Genomic DNA, 21,203 nt, shown 5'->3' with positions numbered 1-21,203 from the left:
CGAATTTGTGGATGTCCACATGCTCTCGATTTTATTTTCATCCCTAAGCCAAACCATTGATTTTCTCGATTTTATTTTCATCCCTAGGCTAAACCATTGATTTTCAACTGTATTATATATATATATATATATATATATATATATATATATATATATATATATATATATATATATATATATATATATATATATATATAAAAGTGTAAATAAATGTAAAATAAAATGTAAATAGGCATAAGTAAAAGCAAAAGGGTGATTGACATTATAGTTGACTCTTACTGCACACTTTGCTTCCTTCGTCTGTCTTCGGGATTTCTTTACTTTTCTTTCTCATTTCTCAGTCGGTCACAGTTTTATTTCTCTTCTCCTAAATTTCCGATACCATTTGTTATTTGCATCAATCCAGTTTAACCCTCCCTGTATCCTCTCGATTTCCATTTTCTCTCACCATTTCCATTCATTGTTTGTTAGATGGAAGAAAACAATCAATCACGTTACGTCAAGTTATCTAAAAATCAAACCACCGTCGAAGATATCATCCCCGGTGAACTCAATCAACCAATTGAGGTTCCTCAGGTTTCATTTTCTTATCTCTTTTTCCAGATCTATCATTATATACTCACTTGCAAATTTATGTCAAGGTAAACTTGTTCAACCGTTTTTTGGGCTTCTAGAACCTAGTTTATACTTATGTTCAACATGATCAATGCAATCAACTTCACTAATACCTCTCAATTACCTTGTAATTAATTTTAATTCGATGAGTAGAATGTCAATGCTGGTGGGTAATTGTATCACATTGTAGGGATTTTGACTCACGGTTGTCACACAGTTGTAGATCTCAGTCTTTAGATGAAGCTTAGACTACTATTATTCTAACAGGTATTTTAACCTGATTTGGTGAAGTAACAATTCATCCAACATCTAAGATCATTTAATCGCGTGCTTTAGCTGACCATAGGGAGTCCCACATTTTTTGCCTCTCACTAGATTCAGTATTGTGTTATATTTTCGTTAATTGGCAATTTTCTTTTGAATTAGATGTTAAGGAGTGTTGAACAAGTTTGTGACATGTAGGCACAGGACACAGTCAAGTTTATTGATTATCGGAGTATTGAAGAGTACCCGTTTTGCTCCTTTTTGCCTGCCAGCTTGTGTTTGGTACAACATTTTTTACATTTGTTTTGTTACTTATTGCTGCTATTGCAATACAACACTAGTTGCTACCGCGGGTTCTATAACTTGTGTGAAAGAAGAAACGGGGAAATTCATGCTTTGTTTGTGGTAGGCCCAGAGTTATCAATCATAGAAAAAAGAATCGAGTGATTTTAGGTGGAGAGGGTTTTGGGAGAATTTCATTTTATTCATAAAATAAAATTCACTAATTTGGGAACTAAAAAATTGTATTGGAGGAGGGGTTTGAAGGACTTACATAAATTGTTCAAATATAATATATGTTATAGTATTCCGAAATTAGAAATATGGTAATAATAAACATTCTTGTATCATTTTATACAAAATCATTATTTCAAAAAATGTTAAAGATTTATCTATATTTTTTTTAAAATTCGTTTTTCAAAGCCCTCCTTTCCCCTTCTAACTCTCGATCAGAGCCTAATGATTTAAGTTGACTTAGAATCGTTGATTTTATGTTTATATTTTAAATTTCGAAAAATCACTTAATTAGTATGATCAATATTAAAATGTTCAAATTTGGGTACATATTTTAGATTGAGTGAGTTTTTTGTGCAAGAAGATATATCTTTGATTATGAACTTTGAAACTTTGCAGTTGGCTGTTCGCAAGTGCCCTGAATGTAGACAGCCATTACCTGAAAGTTATGCTCCTCCTGCTGATGAACCTTGGATGACTGGTATCTTTGGATGTGTAGAGGACCGAGAAAGTTGTATGTTAACAACCTCAAATTCAACTTGATTTTCATATTGCACTGCGACTATACATACTATAGTAGAAGCTTGCATCCTTTTATATCCTTTCGTCTTTCATTGCAGGCTTGACTGGACTGTTCTGTCCCTGTGTATTATTTGGACGCAATGTAGAGAGCTTGAGGGACGGCACTCCTTGGACTAGGCCGTGTATTTGTCATGCCATTTTTGTCGAAGGCGGCATTTCTTTGGCTTTAGCAACTGTCATTGCAACCTCCTTCTTTTCTGGCATTGACCCGGGGACAACATGCCTCATTTGTGAGGGTTTATTTTTTACGTGGTGGATGTGTGGCATTCACACTGGTCAAGTTCGGCAAACCTTACAGAAGAAATATCACTTGAAGGTACATGTGCTGTAAATCTCTTTCGATAGGATAAGTAGTTGACATTAAAGATGAAATCTGATATCCTCTACCGAGAAGTATGCTTCTGCTTGCTTTAGTTTGTCAATATATAATTAGTTGCATTTCTAAAAAAAAATTGTCCTGCGTGATCCTTTTCTGTTCCAAATGTACGTTTATTTTCTTTGATGTAAATTATGCGGTGACATGACATTTGTTAATATATCTAAAAACTATGCATGCATTTTTTGAACTACTTAACCGGGAAGGAAACAATGATAGGCTTGCTGGTCTGTAACCTATCTTACTATGAAATCCTGGAAAACAGATTAGTGTTCTCATTTTCTTTCTTCCAATGTTACAAAACTGGTGCTAACTTTGTGTTACACTTCATCTTTGCTCTTATCTGATGTTCTTTCTTGTTTTGATATGAAATTCTTAAACTTCAGAGAGTTCTGGGCCATCAATGCTGTGGTAGAGGTTTCATTCATTGAAGGGTTTGAATTCTGATTCATGTTAACAGAAAAACTTAGTTGGGAGGGGACTACCCAGTACCCACCCTGCATGTCTTCAAATTTTCTGGCTGAGATTAGTCATTGTTGAAGAATGACTAATCTTACCACTTTTTAGGAGAAACTAATAAGTGGTTTAATTCCTCCCAATTTTTAGGTGGAACTTACCAACCTGGGCAATGGTTGTAATTTGAATAGAGCATGTCTCAAAAGAGTTAAATTCCTCCATAATACTTGTACACAATTTTGTGAACTTTTTCCTCTGATTTTATACATGAACCTTATGATTGCAGAATTCACCTTGTAATGCATGCTGTGTGCACTGCTGCTTGCACTGGTGCGCCTTGTGTCAGGAGCACAGGGAGATGAAGGGAAGGCTCTCGGACAATAATTTTTCAGAAATGACCATTGTAAACCCTCCTCCCATTCAAGAGATGAAGTCTACTGACGAAAAGGAAAATCCTGAGACATCTTCGGCTAACAACAATGAACACATTACTTTGGAGATGCAGGCTATATAAACCACTGTTAATACTTAATAGTGACAGAGAGAGAAAATAATTTTCCCTTAGACCTTTGAATTCAAACTCATCATGTTAATACTTAATGATGATTTGGCTTCAGTACTTCATGTTGCATTAGACATGTAAGTCACATTTACACACAACTCATCGTGTCTGTTTTATGAAGCAAATTTTATGGAATCCTCATTTTTTTAATTTATCATCGGGCTTCAAACTTTGACCCATCGTGTCTGAGTCTCTATGCTTTATTTTTGCTTTATGCTTTGCCATTTGTTATTTTACTGTCAATACTAAAAGTTGATGTTAGGTATATAATAATAAATCTTAGATAGTCAATTTGGTCATGTGAGCTAATCTGTTTTTATTTTTAGTTCTTGTATTTTTTTTTTATAAAGTTCTTAATTATTGAATTTCATTTGAGATTTGAGTTTAATTTTTAAAATTTGACCTTTTTTTTTGGTAATGGAGAGTGTTGGTGCAAAGGTAGAATAAATAATGAATGAAAATATTCTATTCAGAGAATGACAGCTACAAAAACATGATAAAAGTTACAATGATTGTCACCCTATTTATAAGCTAAAATTAGGGTTACTAGAATAGGATAAAATACTAAAATACCCTCTAACAAATTTAGGGGTTAAGAAAATAGTATAACTAATAAATATGAATTACTTCTAATACCATCCCTTAATTCATATTCCATCAAAACTTGTAACACCAATTCCATCCCTTAATCTGAGAAATTGATCAGTCTTGATAGTTTTCGTCAGAGCATCTGCCAACTGTTTCTGAGTGTTGTAGTGTACAACTTCTAACACTCCCCTCTGAACTTGATGTCTCAGAAAATGATACTTGGTCTCAATGTGCTTGCTTCTCCCATGCAACACTGGGTTTCTGGCAAGATTGATTGCAGACTTGTTGTCAATCATCAGCTTCAGAGGCTTGTTTACTTTAATCTTCAGATCCTGCAATAGATTCAGAATCCACACAGCTTGGCATGCAGTAACAGCACCTGCAATGTATTCAGCTTCACAAGTTGACAACGCCACAACAGGTTGCTTCTTGGAACACCAAGAAATGGGACCTCCCAGAAATTTGAATAAGTACCCAGACGTACTTCTTCTGTCAACTCTGTCTCCACACCAATCAGAATCTGAATAACTCAGAAGTTCTGACTCATCCTTTCTTCCAGAAGAAAATAATACTCCATACTTCAGAGTTCCCTTGATATACCTCAGAATCCTGACAACAACTTGGTAATGGGACCACTTAAGTTTACTCATGAACCTACTAATCATCCCAACTGAATAGCAAATATCAGGTCTGGTATTGCACAAATACCTCAGAGAACCAACCAACTGTTTGAAGGTTGTAGCGTCCACATCCTTTCCATCAGAGTCAGAATCCAGTTTCTGATTTGTATCAGAAGGTGTGACAGCAATCTTACAATTCTTCAGTTCAAATCTCTTCAGAAGTTCTAATTCATACTTGAGCTGATGCAAAATAATACCTTTCTCAGAGTATCTGAACTCCATCCCTAGAAAGTATGTCCTTTTGCCTAGATCAGTCATTTTGAATTCATTCATCTGAACTTTCTTGAACTTGGCTATCTCCTGTTCAGAACTTCCAGTTAGTAGTATATCATCAACATATAAACATACCAGAGTCATATTTCCTTCAGAAATATGCTGAACATAGACACCGTACTCCATCTCACATTTCTGAAAGCCTTGCTTCTTGAAAAATGAATCAATCTTCTGATTCCAAGCTCTGGGCGCTTGTTTCAATCCATATAGAGCTTTGTATAATCTGTACACCATCCCTTCCTGATTCTTTTTCACAAATCCAGGAGGTTGTGACACGTAAACTTCTTATTCTAATGGACCGTTCAGAAATGCAGATTTTACATCTAAATGCATCAGAGGCCAATTCCTGTTAGCAGCTATTGCAATCACCATTCTGATTGTTTCATGTCTTGCTACAGGTGCAAACACTTCAGAGTAATCCAGCCCAGGTTTCTGTAGAAATCCTCTGGCTACCAACCTTGCTTTATGTTTTCCAATTGAACCATCTGGCTTTAACTTCTGCTTGAAAACCCATCTGACGCTGATGGCTTTCTTGTCTTTTGGAAGTTCTGTCAGCTTCCAAGTCTTGTTTCTCTCTATAGCATCAAGTTCTTCTTTCATGGCCTTCAGCCAGAGCTTCTGCTTAAGAGCCTCTTCTGTACTTATGGGTTCAGAGTCTACTAACATGGCACACTGAATAACTTCTCCTTCAGAGTCTACTTCAGTGTCTTGCAGCATGTCAAATTCTGCATATCTTCTGGGGATGTTTCTGATTCTTTGTGGTCTTTGAACTTGTTCAGAGTCTTGAGCTTCAGAGTTTCTAGCTTCAGATGGTTGACTTCCTCCAGAGCTTTGATCATCTTTAGGGTCTGGCATATTTCTAGAGTCTGAATTGCCACCAGAATCTGGATTACCATCAGAGTCTGGGTCATCAGAGTCACCTTCATCTTCTGAGTCTTCTCCAGAGTCAGAATCACTATCAGAATCAGAATGAACGACAAAGTTTACTCCAACTTCAGAAATTCTTAACTCTGACCTCTCTTCAGAAGTTCTAACATCAAAATCAGATTGAGACTTATCCCAATTCCAAACTTCTGATTCCTTCACAATCACATCTCTGCTGAATTCAATTTTATTGGTTTCTGGACAATAGAGCTTGTATGCACCTGTACTGTGGTACCCTATCAGAATCATCACTTTGCTTCTATCATCCAGCTTCTGTCTTCTGGCTTCTGGAACATGTTTATAGCAAACAGAACCAAACACCTTCAGATGACTAACACTTTGCTTATCTCCAGTCCACTTTTGTATTGGAACTATTTCCTTCAACTTCTTCGTAGGACATCGGTTGAGTACATACGTTGCAGTGGCAACAGCTTCTCCCCAGAGCTTCTGAGGAAGTTTCTTCTCCTTTAGCATGCTTCTCACCATATCAAGCAAAATGTGGTTTCTTCTTTCAGCAAGACCATTGTGTTGAGGGGTATAAGGAGCAGTAACCTCATGCTCAATTCCATTCTCCTCACAGAACTTCTGGAACTCTTTGGAGTTATACTCACCTCCACCGTCAGTTCTAAGAATCTTCAACTTCTGACCACTCTGATTCTCAGCCTTCATTCTGAACTTCTTGAATTCATCAAACACCTCGTGTTTAAGCTTAATAAGGGATACCCATGTCATTCTTGTGAATTCATCAACAAATAACACAAAGTATTTATTCCCTCAAATCGATGCTACTGGAAATGGACCACACACATCAGAATGTACAACTCCCAAGGCATGTTTTGCTCTTGGAGCAGTTTCTGACGCAAATGGCAATCGTGGTTGTTTTCCTTCCATGCAAACTTTGCATGATTTTTCAGGCTTCTTAATTGCAGGAATTCCATGTACCAACTTCTTTGAATTCAGATGTTTTAAGCTTCTGAAATTCAAATGACCAAATCTTCTGTGCCACAGCTCACTCTCCTTCTCAGCACTTGTTGCACTAAGACATTCTGAGTCTGCAGTTCTGACATTCACCTTGAATGTTCTATTCCTTCCCTGTTCTGACTCCATAATCAACTTCTGATTGCAGTCATACAGCTTCAGAAGATTGTCCTTCATGGTAACTAAAAAACCTTTCTCAATTAATTGTTCCACACTCATCAGATTGCTTCTGATGCCAGGTACATACCACACGTTCTGAATCAATGTTGTTTTCCCATTGTTCAGAATCACTCTGACATTTTCCATACCTTCTGCATTAAGATATTTGTCATCAGCACATCTGATCTTTGTCCTCTTTTCAGAGTCAAAGTCAACCAGCCATTTCTTGTTTCCAGTAAGATGATTTGAACAGCCAGTGTCCATATACCACCAGTCTATCAGATCCATATCATCAGATTCAGAGGCCATCAATAGCACAGATTCGTCATCAGAACTTCTGGCTATATTTGCTTCTTCTGATTTTCTCTCCTTGTTTGACCAACAGTCTCTAGCAAAGTGACCAAACTTCTTACAACAGTAACATTGGATTTTCTTCTTGTCATACTTCTCTTTTCCCTTCTGAGCATTCTTTTGTCTATCAGAGGTTGAGCTTTCTGACTTCTGACCACCATCAGATCTTCTCCTGGCTTCTGACTGCTTCTGATACCTCCTATCAAAAGTTGCTTTCAGAGCCTGCTGCTCTACTTCCCTTTCAGAAGTTCTCTCAGTCAAACGCAACTCTTGCGCTTCTAGACTGCTCTGCAGCTCTTCAATTCTCATGGTGCTCAGTTCTTTGGACTGTTCTATTGCTACCACAATGTAATCAAATTGAGAGGTAAGGGATCTCAATACCTTCTCCATGATTGTTTCTTCAGAAAGAGTTTCTCCACACGCTTTCATCTCATTAGTGATCAGAATCACTCTGGAGATGTATTCAAAAACTTTCTCATTATTCTTCATGTTGAGATTCTCATATTGCTTTCTCAAGGACTGAAGCTTCACCTTCTTCACTGATGCGTCACCACCATAACATCTAACCAGTGTGTCCCACGCAGCCTTTGCTGTCGTTGAATCTGCAATCTTCTCAAACACATTTACATCAACACATTGATGAATGAAGAACAATGCTTTCTGATCCTTCTTCCTTACTTCCTTCTGTGCGTTTTTCTGTTCATCCGTCGCATCTGCTGCTACCGGAACATAACCATCAGTGACAAGATCTAGAACATCTTGAGCACCGAACAGTACACGCATTTGGATCATCCAACGATTCCAGTTTTTACCGTCAAATACTGGAAGTTTGGTGTTCATGTTGCCGTTTCCGTTCATCTTTCTACCTTGCGCAGTACACTCAGATTTCTCACACAGTGTTTCCCAACCCACAGAATTAAAATTCTAATCAGATTTTGTTCAAGATTCAACACGAATCTAAGAATCAAAATCAAACACACAAGACCTCACGTTCACTCGTGTTTCCCGTGTTTCCCAATGAATCCGAACCGGAGCTCTAGATACCAATTGTTGGTGCAAAGGTAGAATAAATGATGAATGGAAATATTCTATTCAGAGAATGAGGGCTACAAAAACATGATAAAAGTTACAATGATTGCCACCCTATTTATAAGCTAAAATTAGGGTTACTAGAATAGGATAAAATACTAAAATACCCTCTAACAAACTTAGGGGCTAAGAAAATAGTACAACTAATAAATATGAATTACTTCTAATAGAGAGGGCCAAAGGTCCAAAGAGAAAAAAGAACTACAAGGACACCTCCCTAAAGGTGTAACTTCTCACAATATCCTCTACTAATAATTGCTCAATAAAACTATCGGCAATAGTATAACAATGCATATCCCTATTTAACCTACAATCGACTTTTGCTAGAGCATCTGCACGCTGGTTAACTTCTCTAAACGTGTGTCACAAAGTCTTCGTCAAATTTATTCAACAGACTTCTAATCTTCCTTAGCATCTTCAGTTCTTTACTTCTTCTAGATCTCCTCTGATTGATATTCGTTGATTGATATCCGTTGCAATTTCAGAAGAATCTGTTTTAACTTTAACTCTCCTGAATCCCAAATCTAAACAAACATCAATCCTTCAAGTAGTCCCCATAACTCGGCCATGTAGCTGCTACATATGCCCACATGCTTGGCAAAACCTCTCATCCAACAACCCTCATCATCTCTGACAAGACCTCCACAACTCGCATCAACACCCTCAATGCAAGCACCATTAACATTAAATTTCACAATGCTTAGACTAGGAGGAATCCACTTAATAAGTCTAACCTCCTTGGTTCTCCCAACTACCTTATTATCCATCTCCAAGGCTTCATCATGTTCCTTCAACCAAAGCGACACATGCAAACTAGGGTTAAATGACCTAACAAATTCCTCTATATGCTCCTCTTTATTATGTTAGAACCAAAGCGAGTTACAAGCCATCGCCCAATAAGAGCTCCAACCACCATCCTTCTTAGTGCTCCCATTAATATTCAACTTGATCCAACCCTCCAAATCTAGATTGAAAAATTCATGGTGCATCTTCGAAGGTACTTTATTCACCCAAACTTCCAAAGCCCTAGGGCATTCACGAAACACATGCAACGTAGATTCATTTGCATGGCCACACAAATTACAAGTAGTTGCACTAAATCCTCTCCTACTCTTATTATGATTGGTCAATAACCTATCATGCTTCAACAACCACATAAAAGCTTTAAGATCCACTCTATCCATCATAAAAATATCTGCATCTACAGTGAGACTTCCATTAGGAGGCTGAATGCTTCCGATCTTGTCCAAAGTCCCACTTCCATTCACAAAATCCCGCACCTTGATCCCTTTTAAGCTTTCTGGAATAGACTGCACATGATCACTTATACATATCCCAACTGTTGGTGATTTTAGTATCATCAATATATTTTAGTAGTAATGTGATTTACTACAGGGCGATGCAATTATGCGTTAAAGCTTGGAAACGAGTTAGGGGTAGTGTGGAGTGCATGCTCGTCGAGCCAACGTATAATTGAATGCGAATAATTGAAACGGGGTTCCAAGGGGCGAAGCCCCTAGCGGGGTGCGGGGCAGCGCCCCGTTCGAAATTTTCTTTTGAACAGTTGAATCCTTTCCCAACCGACGTAACCGTTTCTGAACAGTTGCGTCTTTTCGGTTTCTGTTATTGATCTCCTATATAAGGAGTCATTTGGCCTCAGTTTAAGGGAGAACGAAACCAAACTTTCTCTCTACATTCCTGAACATTTCTCTTTGCCAGAAACAAATTGTTCTTCAAGAATTATCCCCACAAAGATTTCGTGAACCCAGGCAAGAATAGGGTCGAAATACTTTGTTCGGAAAGTGTACGAACACGATTCTTCGAAGTTATCCAGGATTATCATACCCGATTCTCTAACAAACGAACAAAGTATTTTCTGATAATCATGGCTGGAGGAAGCACCGTCAAGGAGATGACTACAAACTTCGGAAAATTGGACAAGTTTCAAGGACAAGACTTCAGGCGTTGGCAGAAGAAGATGCATTTCATGTTGACAATGTTGAAGGTGGTGCACGTCCTGTCTACACCGATTCCAGAACTTCTGGAGGAAGACACTGTTGAAAATCTGAGACGCAGATCAAAATGGGATAACGACGACTACATATGCAGAGGGCACATTCTTAACGGTATGTCTGATCCCTTATTTGATATTTATCAAAACATAGAATCTGCAAAGGAATTGTGGGATTGTCTCGAATCCAAGTACATGGCAGAGGACTCATCCAGTAAAAAGTTCCTGGTAACCGATTTCAACAATTACAAAATGGTTGAATTGAGGTTTGTCATGGAACAATTCAATGAACTCCTCCGAATCCTTGGACAGTTCACACAACACAGATTGAAGATGGATGAAACAATATCTGTCTCAAGCATCATAGACAAGTTGCCTCCTTCGTGGAAGGATTTCAAACACAATCTGAAGCATGGAAAAGACGAACTGTCTTTGATCCAACTTGGAAGTCACTTGCGCATAGAAGAATCTCTAAGAGCGCAGGAGGATGACAAAGGAAAAGGCAAAGAAATTGCTGGACCCTCGGTTAATATGGTCGAAGAGGGTGGTAAGAACGGTAACAACAAAAACAAAGGAAAGAAGCGTGCTTTCAAGAACAATAAGGGCAGTTTCGGTGCTAACAAGAAACCGAAACTAGAATGTTGGAAGTGTGGCAAAACAGGCCACTTCAAGAAGGATTGTCGTTCCGGCAAAAAGCATGATAACGCGAATGCAAGTGGTTCAGGAAAGGGGTCTAAGGACCAATCCGAAAACCAAGGTCAGAAATCAATTCGTGATTTGAATAGTTTGATTAAACATTCGGTTTCACTAAATTCTGAAGCATTCTATGTGCAGGATGATGCTATCGCGTGGTGGATTGATTCTGGCGCTACAACACATGTTTGCAAGGATCGTTTTTGGTTCAAGACTCTTGTTCCAGTGGAAGATGGTTCTGTCCTCTACATGGGAGATGATCCCTTCGCTCCCGTTGAAGGCAAAGGAAACGTGGTGCTAGAATTCAGTTCTGGAAAGACTATTACTTTGTTTAATGTTTTGTATGTTCCTAAACTACGTAAGAATTTAATTTCTGGTCCTGTATTAAATAAGCTTGGATACAAGCAAGTGTGTGAATCCGATAAATATGTTTTATCGAAGTCTGGTGTGTTTGTAGGATTTGGATATTATAATAATGGTATGTTTATGATGAATTTGAATGGAGTTCCTAATGATTCTGGTTCTGTATTTATGTCCTCTTCGAATGTTATCAATTCATCGTTATGGCATGCTCGTCTAGGACACGTACATTATAAAAGAATGCATGAAATGTCTAAAGATGATTTAATTCCTGGTTTTGATAAAAAATGTAGAAAATTGTAAAACTTGCATGTTAACAAAGATCACTAGGTAACCTTTTAAAAGTATAACAAAGAAATCTGTCATTCTTGAGTTGGTACATATTGATTTATGTGATTTGCATGCTACTCCATCATTAGGACATAAAAAATATTTTGTCACTTTCATAGATGATGCATCTAGATTCTGCAATGTTTATTTGCTGCACGCTAAGGACGAATCCTTAGATAAATTCAAAATTTATAAAACTGAAGTTGAAGTGCAACAAAATGTGTTGATTAAAACATTACGTACAGATAGAGGTGGTGAATATTATGATTCTGTATTTTTCCAATCCGTATGAATCATTCATGAGACTACGGCACCTTATACACCTCAACAAAATGGTGTGGCTGAAAGGAAAAATAGAGTGCTTAAGGAAATGGTGAATGCCATGTTATCTTACTCTGGTTTGAGTGAAGGGTTTTGGGGAGAAGCTATGTTAACGGCTTGCTATTTGTTAAATAGGGTTCCTAATAAAAGGAACAAGACTACCCCATATGAACTTTGGTATAAGAAACGACCCAACTTAACATTTCTACGTGTTTGGGGTTGTAGGGCCGTGGTTAGACTCCCGGACCCAAAAAGGAAAACTTTGGGTGAAAAGGGTGTAGCTTGCATCTTTGTTGGATATGCTGAGCACTCCAAGGCCTATAGGTTTTATGTTATAGAACCTAATGACTCGATTTCTATTAACATAATTATAGAATCGAGAGATGCCATATTTGATGAGAATTGTTTCTCTTCTATACCTAGACCAAAGGACTCTATACCTAATTCAGATGAATCTCTAAGGGATGATCATTCAAATGATGTGCCAAGTGAGACACTTGAACCCCATAGGAGCAAAAGAGCTAGAAAATCTAGATCTTATGGATCTGATTTTCAACTATATTTAGTTGAGGGATCAAAGGATCAAATTGACACTCAATACTATTATTGCTATAGTATAGAGGAGGATCCAAGAACGTATGATGAAGCTGTGAAATCTCGAGATTCTGTTTTTTGGAAAGAAGCAATTGACGAAGAGATTGGTTCTATCATGGAAAATAATACTTGGGTATTATCTGATTTACCACCAGGTTGCAAACCATTGGGTTGCAAATGGATCTTCAAAAAGAAGATGAAAGTCGATGGTACAATTGACAAGTTTAAAGCTAGATTAGTTATCCAAGGCTTCAGACAAAAGGAAGGGATTGATTATTTTGATACCTATGCTCCTGTTGCCCGTATCACTACTATTAGATTGTTGATTGCCTTGGAGGCTATTCATAATCTAGTGATTCATCAAATGGATGTCAAAACAGCATTTATGAATGGTGATTTGGAGGAAGAAGTGTATATGAAGCAACCTGAAGGATTTGTAATGCCTGGTAATGAGCATAAAATGTGTAAGCTAGTTAAGTCGTTATATGGGCTGAAACAAGCTCCGAAGCAGTGGCATCAAAAGTTTGATGAGGTTGTTTTGTCTAATGGTTTCATTCTAAACCAAGCTGACAAATGTGTATATAGAAAATTTGATACTTCCGGTAAAGGAGTTTTCATTTGTTTATATGTTGATGACATGTTGATCTTTGGCACCGACCAAAATCAAGTTGATAAAACGAAGAATTTCTTGTCATCAAAGTTCTCCATGAAGGATATGGGAGAAGCGGACGTTATTCTTGGTATTAAGATTAAACGGGAGAATAAGGGGATTGTAATTACGCAATCTCATTACATTGAGAAAATACTCAAGAAGTTCAATTATGAAAGTTGTTCTCCAGTAAGTACTCCCATGGATCCGGGAGAAAAGCTTATGCCAAATACAGGTAAACCTGTGGATCAACTCGAATATTCAAAAGCTATAGGCTCTTTGATGTATGCTATGATTAGCACTAGACCGGATATTGCTTATGCGGTTGGAAAGTTGAGCAGATTTACTAGTAATCCTAGTAGACATCATTGGCATGCGATAACTAGGGTATTCAAGTACTTGAAGGGTACAATGAATTATGGATTGTCATATATGGGATTTCCTTCGGTGTTATAGGGTTATTTGGATGCTAGTTGGATAAATAATGCTGAAGATTCATCCTCTACAAGTGGATGGGTGTTCTTGCTTGGGGGAGGTGCCATCTCATGGGCTTCCAAGAAGCAAACATGTATAACTGGTTCCACAATGGAATCTGAGTTTGTAGCATTAGCTGCTGCTGGTAAAGAAGCGGAATGGCTAAGGAATTTGGTATATGAGATTCCGATATGGCCTAAACCGATATCACCAATTTCTATCCGTTGTGATAGTACTGCCACATTGGCTAAAGCTTATAGTCAAATATACAATGGAAAGTCTAGACATTTGGGTGTTAGACATAGTATGATTAGGGAATTAATCATGAATGGGGTGATATCTATTGAGCTTGTTCGGTCGCAACAAAACTTAGTTGACCACTTGACGAAGGGGTTAGCTAGAGACTTAGTGAAGAAGTCGGTAATTGGGACGGGATTAAAGTCCATTTAAATCTATTAGCTATGGTATACCCAATTCCCTTCTAATACAACATTAGAAGCAGAATTCAATGTGGAAAGATCATAGTTAGATATTGGAGCAATTGTGTTTATCTTCCCAAGGTATGTGCTCAGACCTGCAAGTGATGGCTAGGTTGAATTATATCTTCTTAATGGTTCTTTTGGAAAATTGCAAATGCAGGTGCAAGATTAAAAGAATCACCTATGTGAGCATGAAGTTTTGCCGCTTCAAGAAGCTTGGACTTGGCTTCCTATATGCTTATTAATGGATAAGGACACATGGCTTGTAAAGTGTCAAGTATGAATAGTAGAGTATTGTAAGAAACATATGTGTACTATATCTTCAGACACTCAAATGGATTGACGGGTTCAATCGCTATGACACCCCAATTTTCGAGTATTTGGAATGTGTATTTGTACTAAGATGAAAATTCAATCGCAAGACATTTTCATTTATGCATTTGTTTGATCGTTATACCTGTGTGTTATACCCTTGTATATATTATTGTATATACTGAGTAAATCAAGGATTACACTAAAATGGGGGGGGGGGGGGATTTGTTGGTGATTTTAGTATCATCAATGTATTTTAGTAGTAATGTGATTTACTACAGGCCGATGCAATTATGCGTTAAAGCTTGGAAACGAGTTAGGGGTAATGCGAAGTGCACGCTCGTCGAGCCAACGTATAATTGAATGCGAATAATTGAAACGGGGTTCCAAGGGGCGAAGCCCCTGGCGGGATGCGGGGCAGCGCCCCGTTCGAAATTTTCTTTTGAACAGTTGAATCATTTCCCAACCGACGTAACCGTTTCTGAACAGTTGCGTCTTTTCGGTTTCTGTTATTGATCTCCTATATAAGGAGTCATTTGGCCTCAGTTTAAGGGAGAACGAAACCAAACTTTCTCTCTACATTCCTGAACATTTCTCTTTGCCAGAAACAAATTGTTCTTCAAGAATTATCCCCACAAAGATTTCGTGAACTCAGGTAAGAATAGGGTCGAAATACTTTGTTCGGAAAGTGTACGAACACGATTCTTCGAAGTTATCCAGGATTATCATACCCGATTCTCTAACACCAACCTCTATCCAAATATCATCCCAGGCATAAACACTTCTACCATCTCCAAGGTTCCATTTTCCATGCTCCACTAAAAACGGGATGAATTTATTAGCCGCCTCCAAATACCAGACCCCATGCTCTTCTTTATTGGAATACGACTCACATTCACATCTTTATTGATACCCCACAACACTTTGCACCAAAGTTCCTCAGAGTTATTAATTAACTTCCAGCTCAGCTTCATAATGCAAGCATTATTCATGGCTTGAAGATCCCTAAGACCTAGGCCTCCAAATTCCTTGGGTAAAGTAATAATATTTCAACTGACAACATGCATCTTCCTATTGCTACTAGTATCACCCGAAATAAAATTCCCTTACAATCTTTGAATATCCTCTATGCAAGAATTAGGGAGTAAATTTATTCATCATCGGGTAAATCGGGATGGCCTCTAGAACGCTTTTGGCTAAAACAGTTAGCCCAACAAAAGACAAGGAATTCACTTTCCAATTTATAAGTTTTATAATAACCTGATCAATAATATATTGGAAATCACCTCTTCGCAAATTCTTCCCACTCAGAGGAACCCCTAAGCATTTATCAAATTGACTTGTTTCTCTGAACTTGAATATATGAAGAAGTTTTTGCCTCATGCAACGCGTAACATTTCTGGAAAAGAGAATGTTAGAATTTTTGTCACTTACTTCCTATCCAGTTAAGTTACAAAATTCCTGAAGTGTTTACATCATACAAACCATTTGTTCCTCTGATCCTTCTGCAAACAAGAATAGGTCATCTGCAAACATTAGATGTGAATTTCTAGGACCAATAGAACCCATCTTGACTGCTCTTCACTTCCCACTAATAACCTCTTGCTCTATAAGGTGGGAAAGTTTATCCATGCACAAAATAAAGAGGTAGGGAGAAATGGGATCCCCTTACCGAATTCCTCGTTATGGACGGAAAAATTCACCACGAGCTCCATGCCAATTCACGTTCAGCCCTGTTCTAGTGATTGCATGCATGGTGATATTGATCAACTCAGTTAGCATGTTAGCTTCAGTGAGAACTTTCCAAATACATTCCCAACTTATCTTGTCATAGGCCTTGGAAAAATCTATTTTAACAACAAACATTCCTTTCTTACCTTTCTTTTTATGGATAGTGCGCATAACCTCTTTGGCAATGATGATATTTTCATGGATGGATCTACCTGGAACAAATCTTGCTTGAAACGGGGATACTAACTTTGGGATGCAAACTTTCAATCTCTCAACGATAACTTTACTGATAACCTTATAAAGTGAATTGCACAAGGATATAAGACATAAATGTGTAACAAGCTAAGGAGAGTCTATCTTCGTAATCAAACAAATATCTATTTGATTTATAATAGATATCTCTCCTGAATTATTACAAACCCAAAGCACAAACTTACAAACATTGTGGCCTAGATATCCCACGACTTTTGATAAAACCCTGCAGGAAAAGCATCCAGACCAGGGGTTTTCCAAGGTTTCATGGAAAACATTGCTATCTTTATCTTATCATTGCTTAAAGGTTCCCTTAGATTTTGAATATCAGTATCATTCAACTCAGGGTACGAAATGTCAATATGCTTCCACTCTTTCCACATATGCTTAACAACAAAGACATTCTTATAGTATCTTTGATCAAGGCTTGAAGCTGAGGCGCATCTCCAATCCATCAGCCCTCATCATTATTTAGCATACTAATTCTATTTCTTCTTCTTCCATTGATAGTTTTAAGAGGATAATATTTGGTATTTCGATCACCATCAACCAAGCACTTCGTTCTAGATCTTTGAAACCACATAATCTCCTCTTGCTTGAGAATTAAGTCAAATCTGAAATACGCTTCTTCTCCAAGGTTCTAATTCCTGAATAGTTATCATTTAAATGAATACAATGTTGAACCCCATTTATTTTAGCCAAATATTCTTTCTTCTTCCTTAGGACCTGATCAAACGAGTTACCTTTCCAACTCTTAATGTCCTCTTTCTCTTTTTCCAAGTTCTCTCCCATGCTAACTTCTCTTCTCCAAGATCTCCTAAGCATATTATGATAAGAATCATCCACAAGTAAAGCACTTTCGAACTTAAAAGGCCTGGTAGTTATATTAGTCATTCTCATGTAAGGCATGATTAAAATAGGGTGATGGTCTGAGAACTCGACTCTAGCCAAGACCTTTACATGAGCATCAGGAAACATCTCTATCAAAACAGTATTACTCATAGCTCTATCCAACTTCTCATAAATCTGCTGTCCAACATGGTAAATAGGATCCCTCTAAGTGAACTTGGGACCCGAAGAGCCTAGGTCCATTAACTTGCAATCATCAATTCGATCCCTGAAAATGTTACACTTTCTAGTTGAAGCTATAACACCACCCTTCTTCTCAGCAGAGATCATGATGTCATTGAAACCCCCCCACAATCATCCAAGGCTCCTGCATACTATCAGCTATTCTTCCAATATCTTCCATAAACAACTTCTATTAACATCATTTGGGCTAGCATAAATTACTGTAAAAAACCAACTAATGTCTGCATGAGTTTGATAGTCAAATGCTCCTTCTTCAAAGCCACCCCAATTCCTCAAGCAAATCCTTGATTCTCCATCACAAGATATTCATGAAAACCCAATAACATAAGGGTCTTTTGAATCTTCTTAGGATCACACTTCGTTTCCAAGATCACATAAACAGAAGGCTTATTAAATATCAATATAATATTTACTATATCTATAAAAGACATTGCTCGCCGCTCCTCCACAATTCAAAACTAATATTTTATCACTATTATGTATCATCATTAACATGTATGGGAGAAAGAAGTAGGACAAAACATTGGTTGAGGCTTGTAGCTTCAGTTGACTCTCTTTATCCTCCTCATTTACCATTGTTAAATCTTCACCCTGACTAAGAATATCTGCGTCCAATGAACTTCTTTCTCCCGCGTCATTCCCTTCACCACTCTTATTTACAACAACATTGACTTCTTTACTATCTAGGGGTCGAATTAAGAAGAAGTTTCTATCATGCTTCTCCCCATCTTGCAGGGATGCAAGCATTCTATTTTGTTTCACCACCTTTGCTTCGTTAAGACTTTTTCTAATTTGACTCGTTAAAGCTTCTTTCTCTTTCCTGATAATATTAATTTGTTCAGATTGTCTAATTTCCAACTCGCCTCTAATTTCAATAATTCCCTCAATCCCCTTTTTATTGATGCCACTTATTATGCCTTTGAACCCTTCTGCTCCACGTGTTGTCAACATATTCACCCTTTTGGTTTTATTTTGGTCTAGTTTTCCCCGCTTTCTCCTGACTGAATCATTACAACAATTATTGTCTATAATATTCTCTCTTAATGAGTTATTATTCTTATTTCCTTGTCCATCATTACTGCGCAATTCATCCAATGAGAATGCCAAGTCATCCTTCTTTGTCGTCACTTCTACAACACTCCCTGACACCGCACTACCTCCAATAATAATTGCTTTATTAATATTCCCTTTAATGTTTCCCTTGATAATTACATCATGATTTCCATTAACAACCTCCTTATTGACTGCCCACAACATGTTTTTGGAAACTCCACTAATGTTCTTTTCTTTTGCTGCTAGCAGATGGGTGCCAACTATCTTATTATCTTTGGCTTTATTACCTAATAAAGACGCAAATCTAGTTCCCGACAACCTAATCTCATTATTAATTCTCACCGGAGTATTGTTTCTTCATCCTTCCACCTGTTTCTTTCCTTTCCTCTGTTTTTGCACTACCTTCCAATGACCGTATTCAGCAACATCCATACTCACTTCTACCAGCTTGGATGTTCCTTCTACTATCCCTTTCTCCTTTACACCACGTCCGTCCTGATCAGGAGCTTTTCCTCTGTTGCTATGCATGCATCCTTCTTTATAATGACTATACCTTCTGCAGCGGTGTATTCGTCACTTTATGATTTATTGATTAAATCAGAAGCAAAGCATACAAAGAATCGAGTCGCCACCGCACTTTTATTTATCCAAAGGAATGGCTAAAAAGCAAACAAAAGCCTAAGAAGTTTTACACATAGAAAACTAATGAAAAGATCAGAGATCTGGGTAAGGGGTTAATTACGCAATGGGAAGGTGTTAGGCACCCAAAACGTCCTAGGTACTCCTAGGGATCCCTTTTCACACTTGTTGTACGAAATGTTATTTGTTTATGAAATATTTATTGTGCAAACATGGATTGAAAGGATGAGAAAAGAATATACAATTTATTATTTTTGTGTTTGAACGGATGAACCCGTTGCCTACGTACCTTTCCATGGAAGGTAAGGATCAAAACGCCGTAGTTCGGCTAAAAGATTTCCAAAAATATGAGTGGATTGATTTTAAAACAAAAGCCCTAAGGTCTTTCGTTATCCACGGGAGAAAACTCAACCTTATACAAACAACAAGTCCACCATGTGAGAAAAGCTTCAACTTGCTAGTGAGGGGTTAACCCTATAATAAGCAAGGAAGTCTTACAATTCAATCACTAAGGACAAAAGGTGAGATTAACATCAACCAACTAGGATAAATCAAACCTATGGCTAATGTATGAAAACTTATCAAGAATGGACAAAGCCACAAAACAATTGAATGAGTGAAATTAATCAATTAGAATTTATTCACAAAAGATGGTCAAAGTATGATTAGAATTCAATTCAAAAGAAGTATTATAAAAATGAAGTTTGGAAAGTCAAAAGCCTAAAGCCTAGGTTTCTAATTTGAAAAGAGATGAAAATGTTTGCACAATAGTTTTTCAATTTTGGATTAGCATGCAAATGGAGGTTTAAAGAAACAAAAGGTGGATGGGTGAGGAATGTAAAACTTCTTAGATGTTCACCTCTTGAAATCATATGTAGATGATCCAAGTGATTCCTTTGGAATAAGGCAACAATGCAAATACAGATGAGCAAAGCGAATGGATACCGGATGCCAATCAATGGACTTATTCCAATCTCACAAAACAAAATGGATACCGGATGCCAATCAATGGACTTATACTAGTCTCACAAAACAAAATGAAACATGGGTACCAGATGCCAATCAATGGACTTATACTAGTCTCACAAAGCAAAATGCAAACATGGATACCAGATGCCAATCAATGGGCTTATACTAGTCTCACAAAACAAAATGAAACATGGATACCAGATGCCAATCAATGGACTTATACTAGTCTCACAAAACAAAATGAAACATGGATACCAGATGCCAATCAATGGACTTATACTAGTCTCCTACCATATCATAGGATACAACTGCCAATCAATGGTCTTATGCTTGTCTCCTCCATGGACAAAGCAAAATGCTATAAAGCAAAGTTTATGAAATGATATACAAATGATGATGATAAATGCACAAAGGAATACTCAAGCAAATATGCACAAATGAATCAAGTAAGCAAACAAACAAATCAATTAGCACACACTATATACAATCAATTAGGCTCAAGCAAGGTTAGGCTTTACAACCAACTGGAATGGGGTAATTTGTGCTCTTAACCCTAACATTGAGAGTTAGGGTGAAGCAGATGAAATGGAGATGAGGGGTGTGCCTCATAGCTCTTATCCCTGGTCAGGGAGAGCTTTGATCAATGGAAGGTGTGGGAGTTCAGAAAGTTGGAACTCTTCTCCACAAATAGACTCTATAAGATCTTGGGTTATTATCCACAATGCATCAACACATTGTGTGAGCAAAGTGAATGACACACTGAGTAGTAGGAGATGGATTACACATCTCTTTTATCTACCAATTGTCTCATAAGAGGACTTTTCCTGCTTGGCA

General features: G+C 37.5%; 1 protein-coding gene across 2 annotated transcripts; it reads left to right on the top strand.

Annotated features, from left to right (window-relative positions):
* The first annotated feature begins 222 nt into the window (after positions 1 to 222).
* On the top strand, positions 223 to 3,543 carry LOC127107979 (cell number regulator 6). Of its 2 annotated transcripts, XM_051045337.1 has the most exons (6): positions 223 to 340; positions 472 to 576; positions 1,078 to 1,161; positions 1,792 to 1,906; positions 2,013 to 2,290; positions 3,093 to 3,543. In XM_051045337.1, the coding sequence occupies exons 2-6, from the start codon at positions 472 to 474 to the stop codon at positions 3,318 to 3,320; spliced, it is 810 nt and encodes a 269-aa protein (XP_050901294.1). In that variant the 5' UTR covers positions 223 to 340; the 3' UTR covers positions 3,321 to 3,543. The 2 variants fall into 2 exon arrangements, with proteins under 2 accessions (XP_050901294.1, XP_050901295.1); XM_051045338.1 differs by lacking the exon at positions 1,078 to 1,161.
* The last annotated feature ends 17,660 nt before the right edge of the window (positions 3,544 to 21,203 follow it).

Source organism: Lathyrus oleraceus, chromosome 7, assembly GCF_024323335.1.
Source record: "Lathyrus oleraceus cultivar Zhongwan6 chromosome 7, CAAS_Psat_ZW6_1.0, whole genome shotgun sequence".
Classification (NCBI taxonomy): Eukaryota; Viridiplantae; Streptophyta; class Magnoliopsida; order Fabales; family Fabaceae; genus Lathyrus; species Lathyrus oleraceus.
Note: the sequence above shows the minus strand (reverse complement) of the source record. Positions and strands in the feature narration are given on the sequence as shown.

Excerpts from the sequence above, each read along its gene's own strand:
- LOC127107979 (XM_051045337.1), top strand. The coding sequence starts at position 472 with ATGGAAGAAAACAATCAATCACGTTACGTCAAGTTATCTAAAAATCAA. Across the intron at positions 577-1,077 it reads AACCAATTGAGGTTCCTCAG|GCACAGGACACAGTCAAGTT; the intron begins GTTTCATTTTCT and ends TGTGACATGTAG. Across the intron at positions 1,162-1,791 it reads TGCCTGCCAGCTTGTGTTTG|TTGGCTGTTCGCAAGTGCCC; the intron begins GTACAACATTTT and ends GAAACTTTGCAG.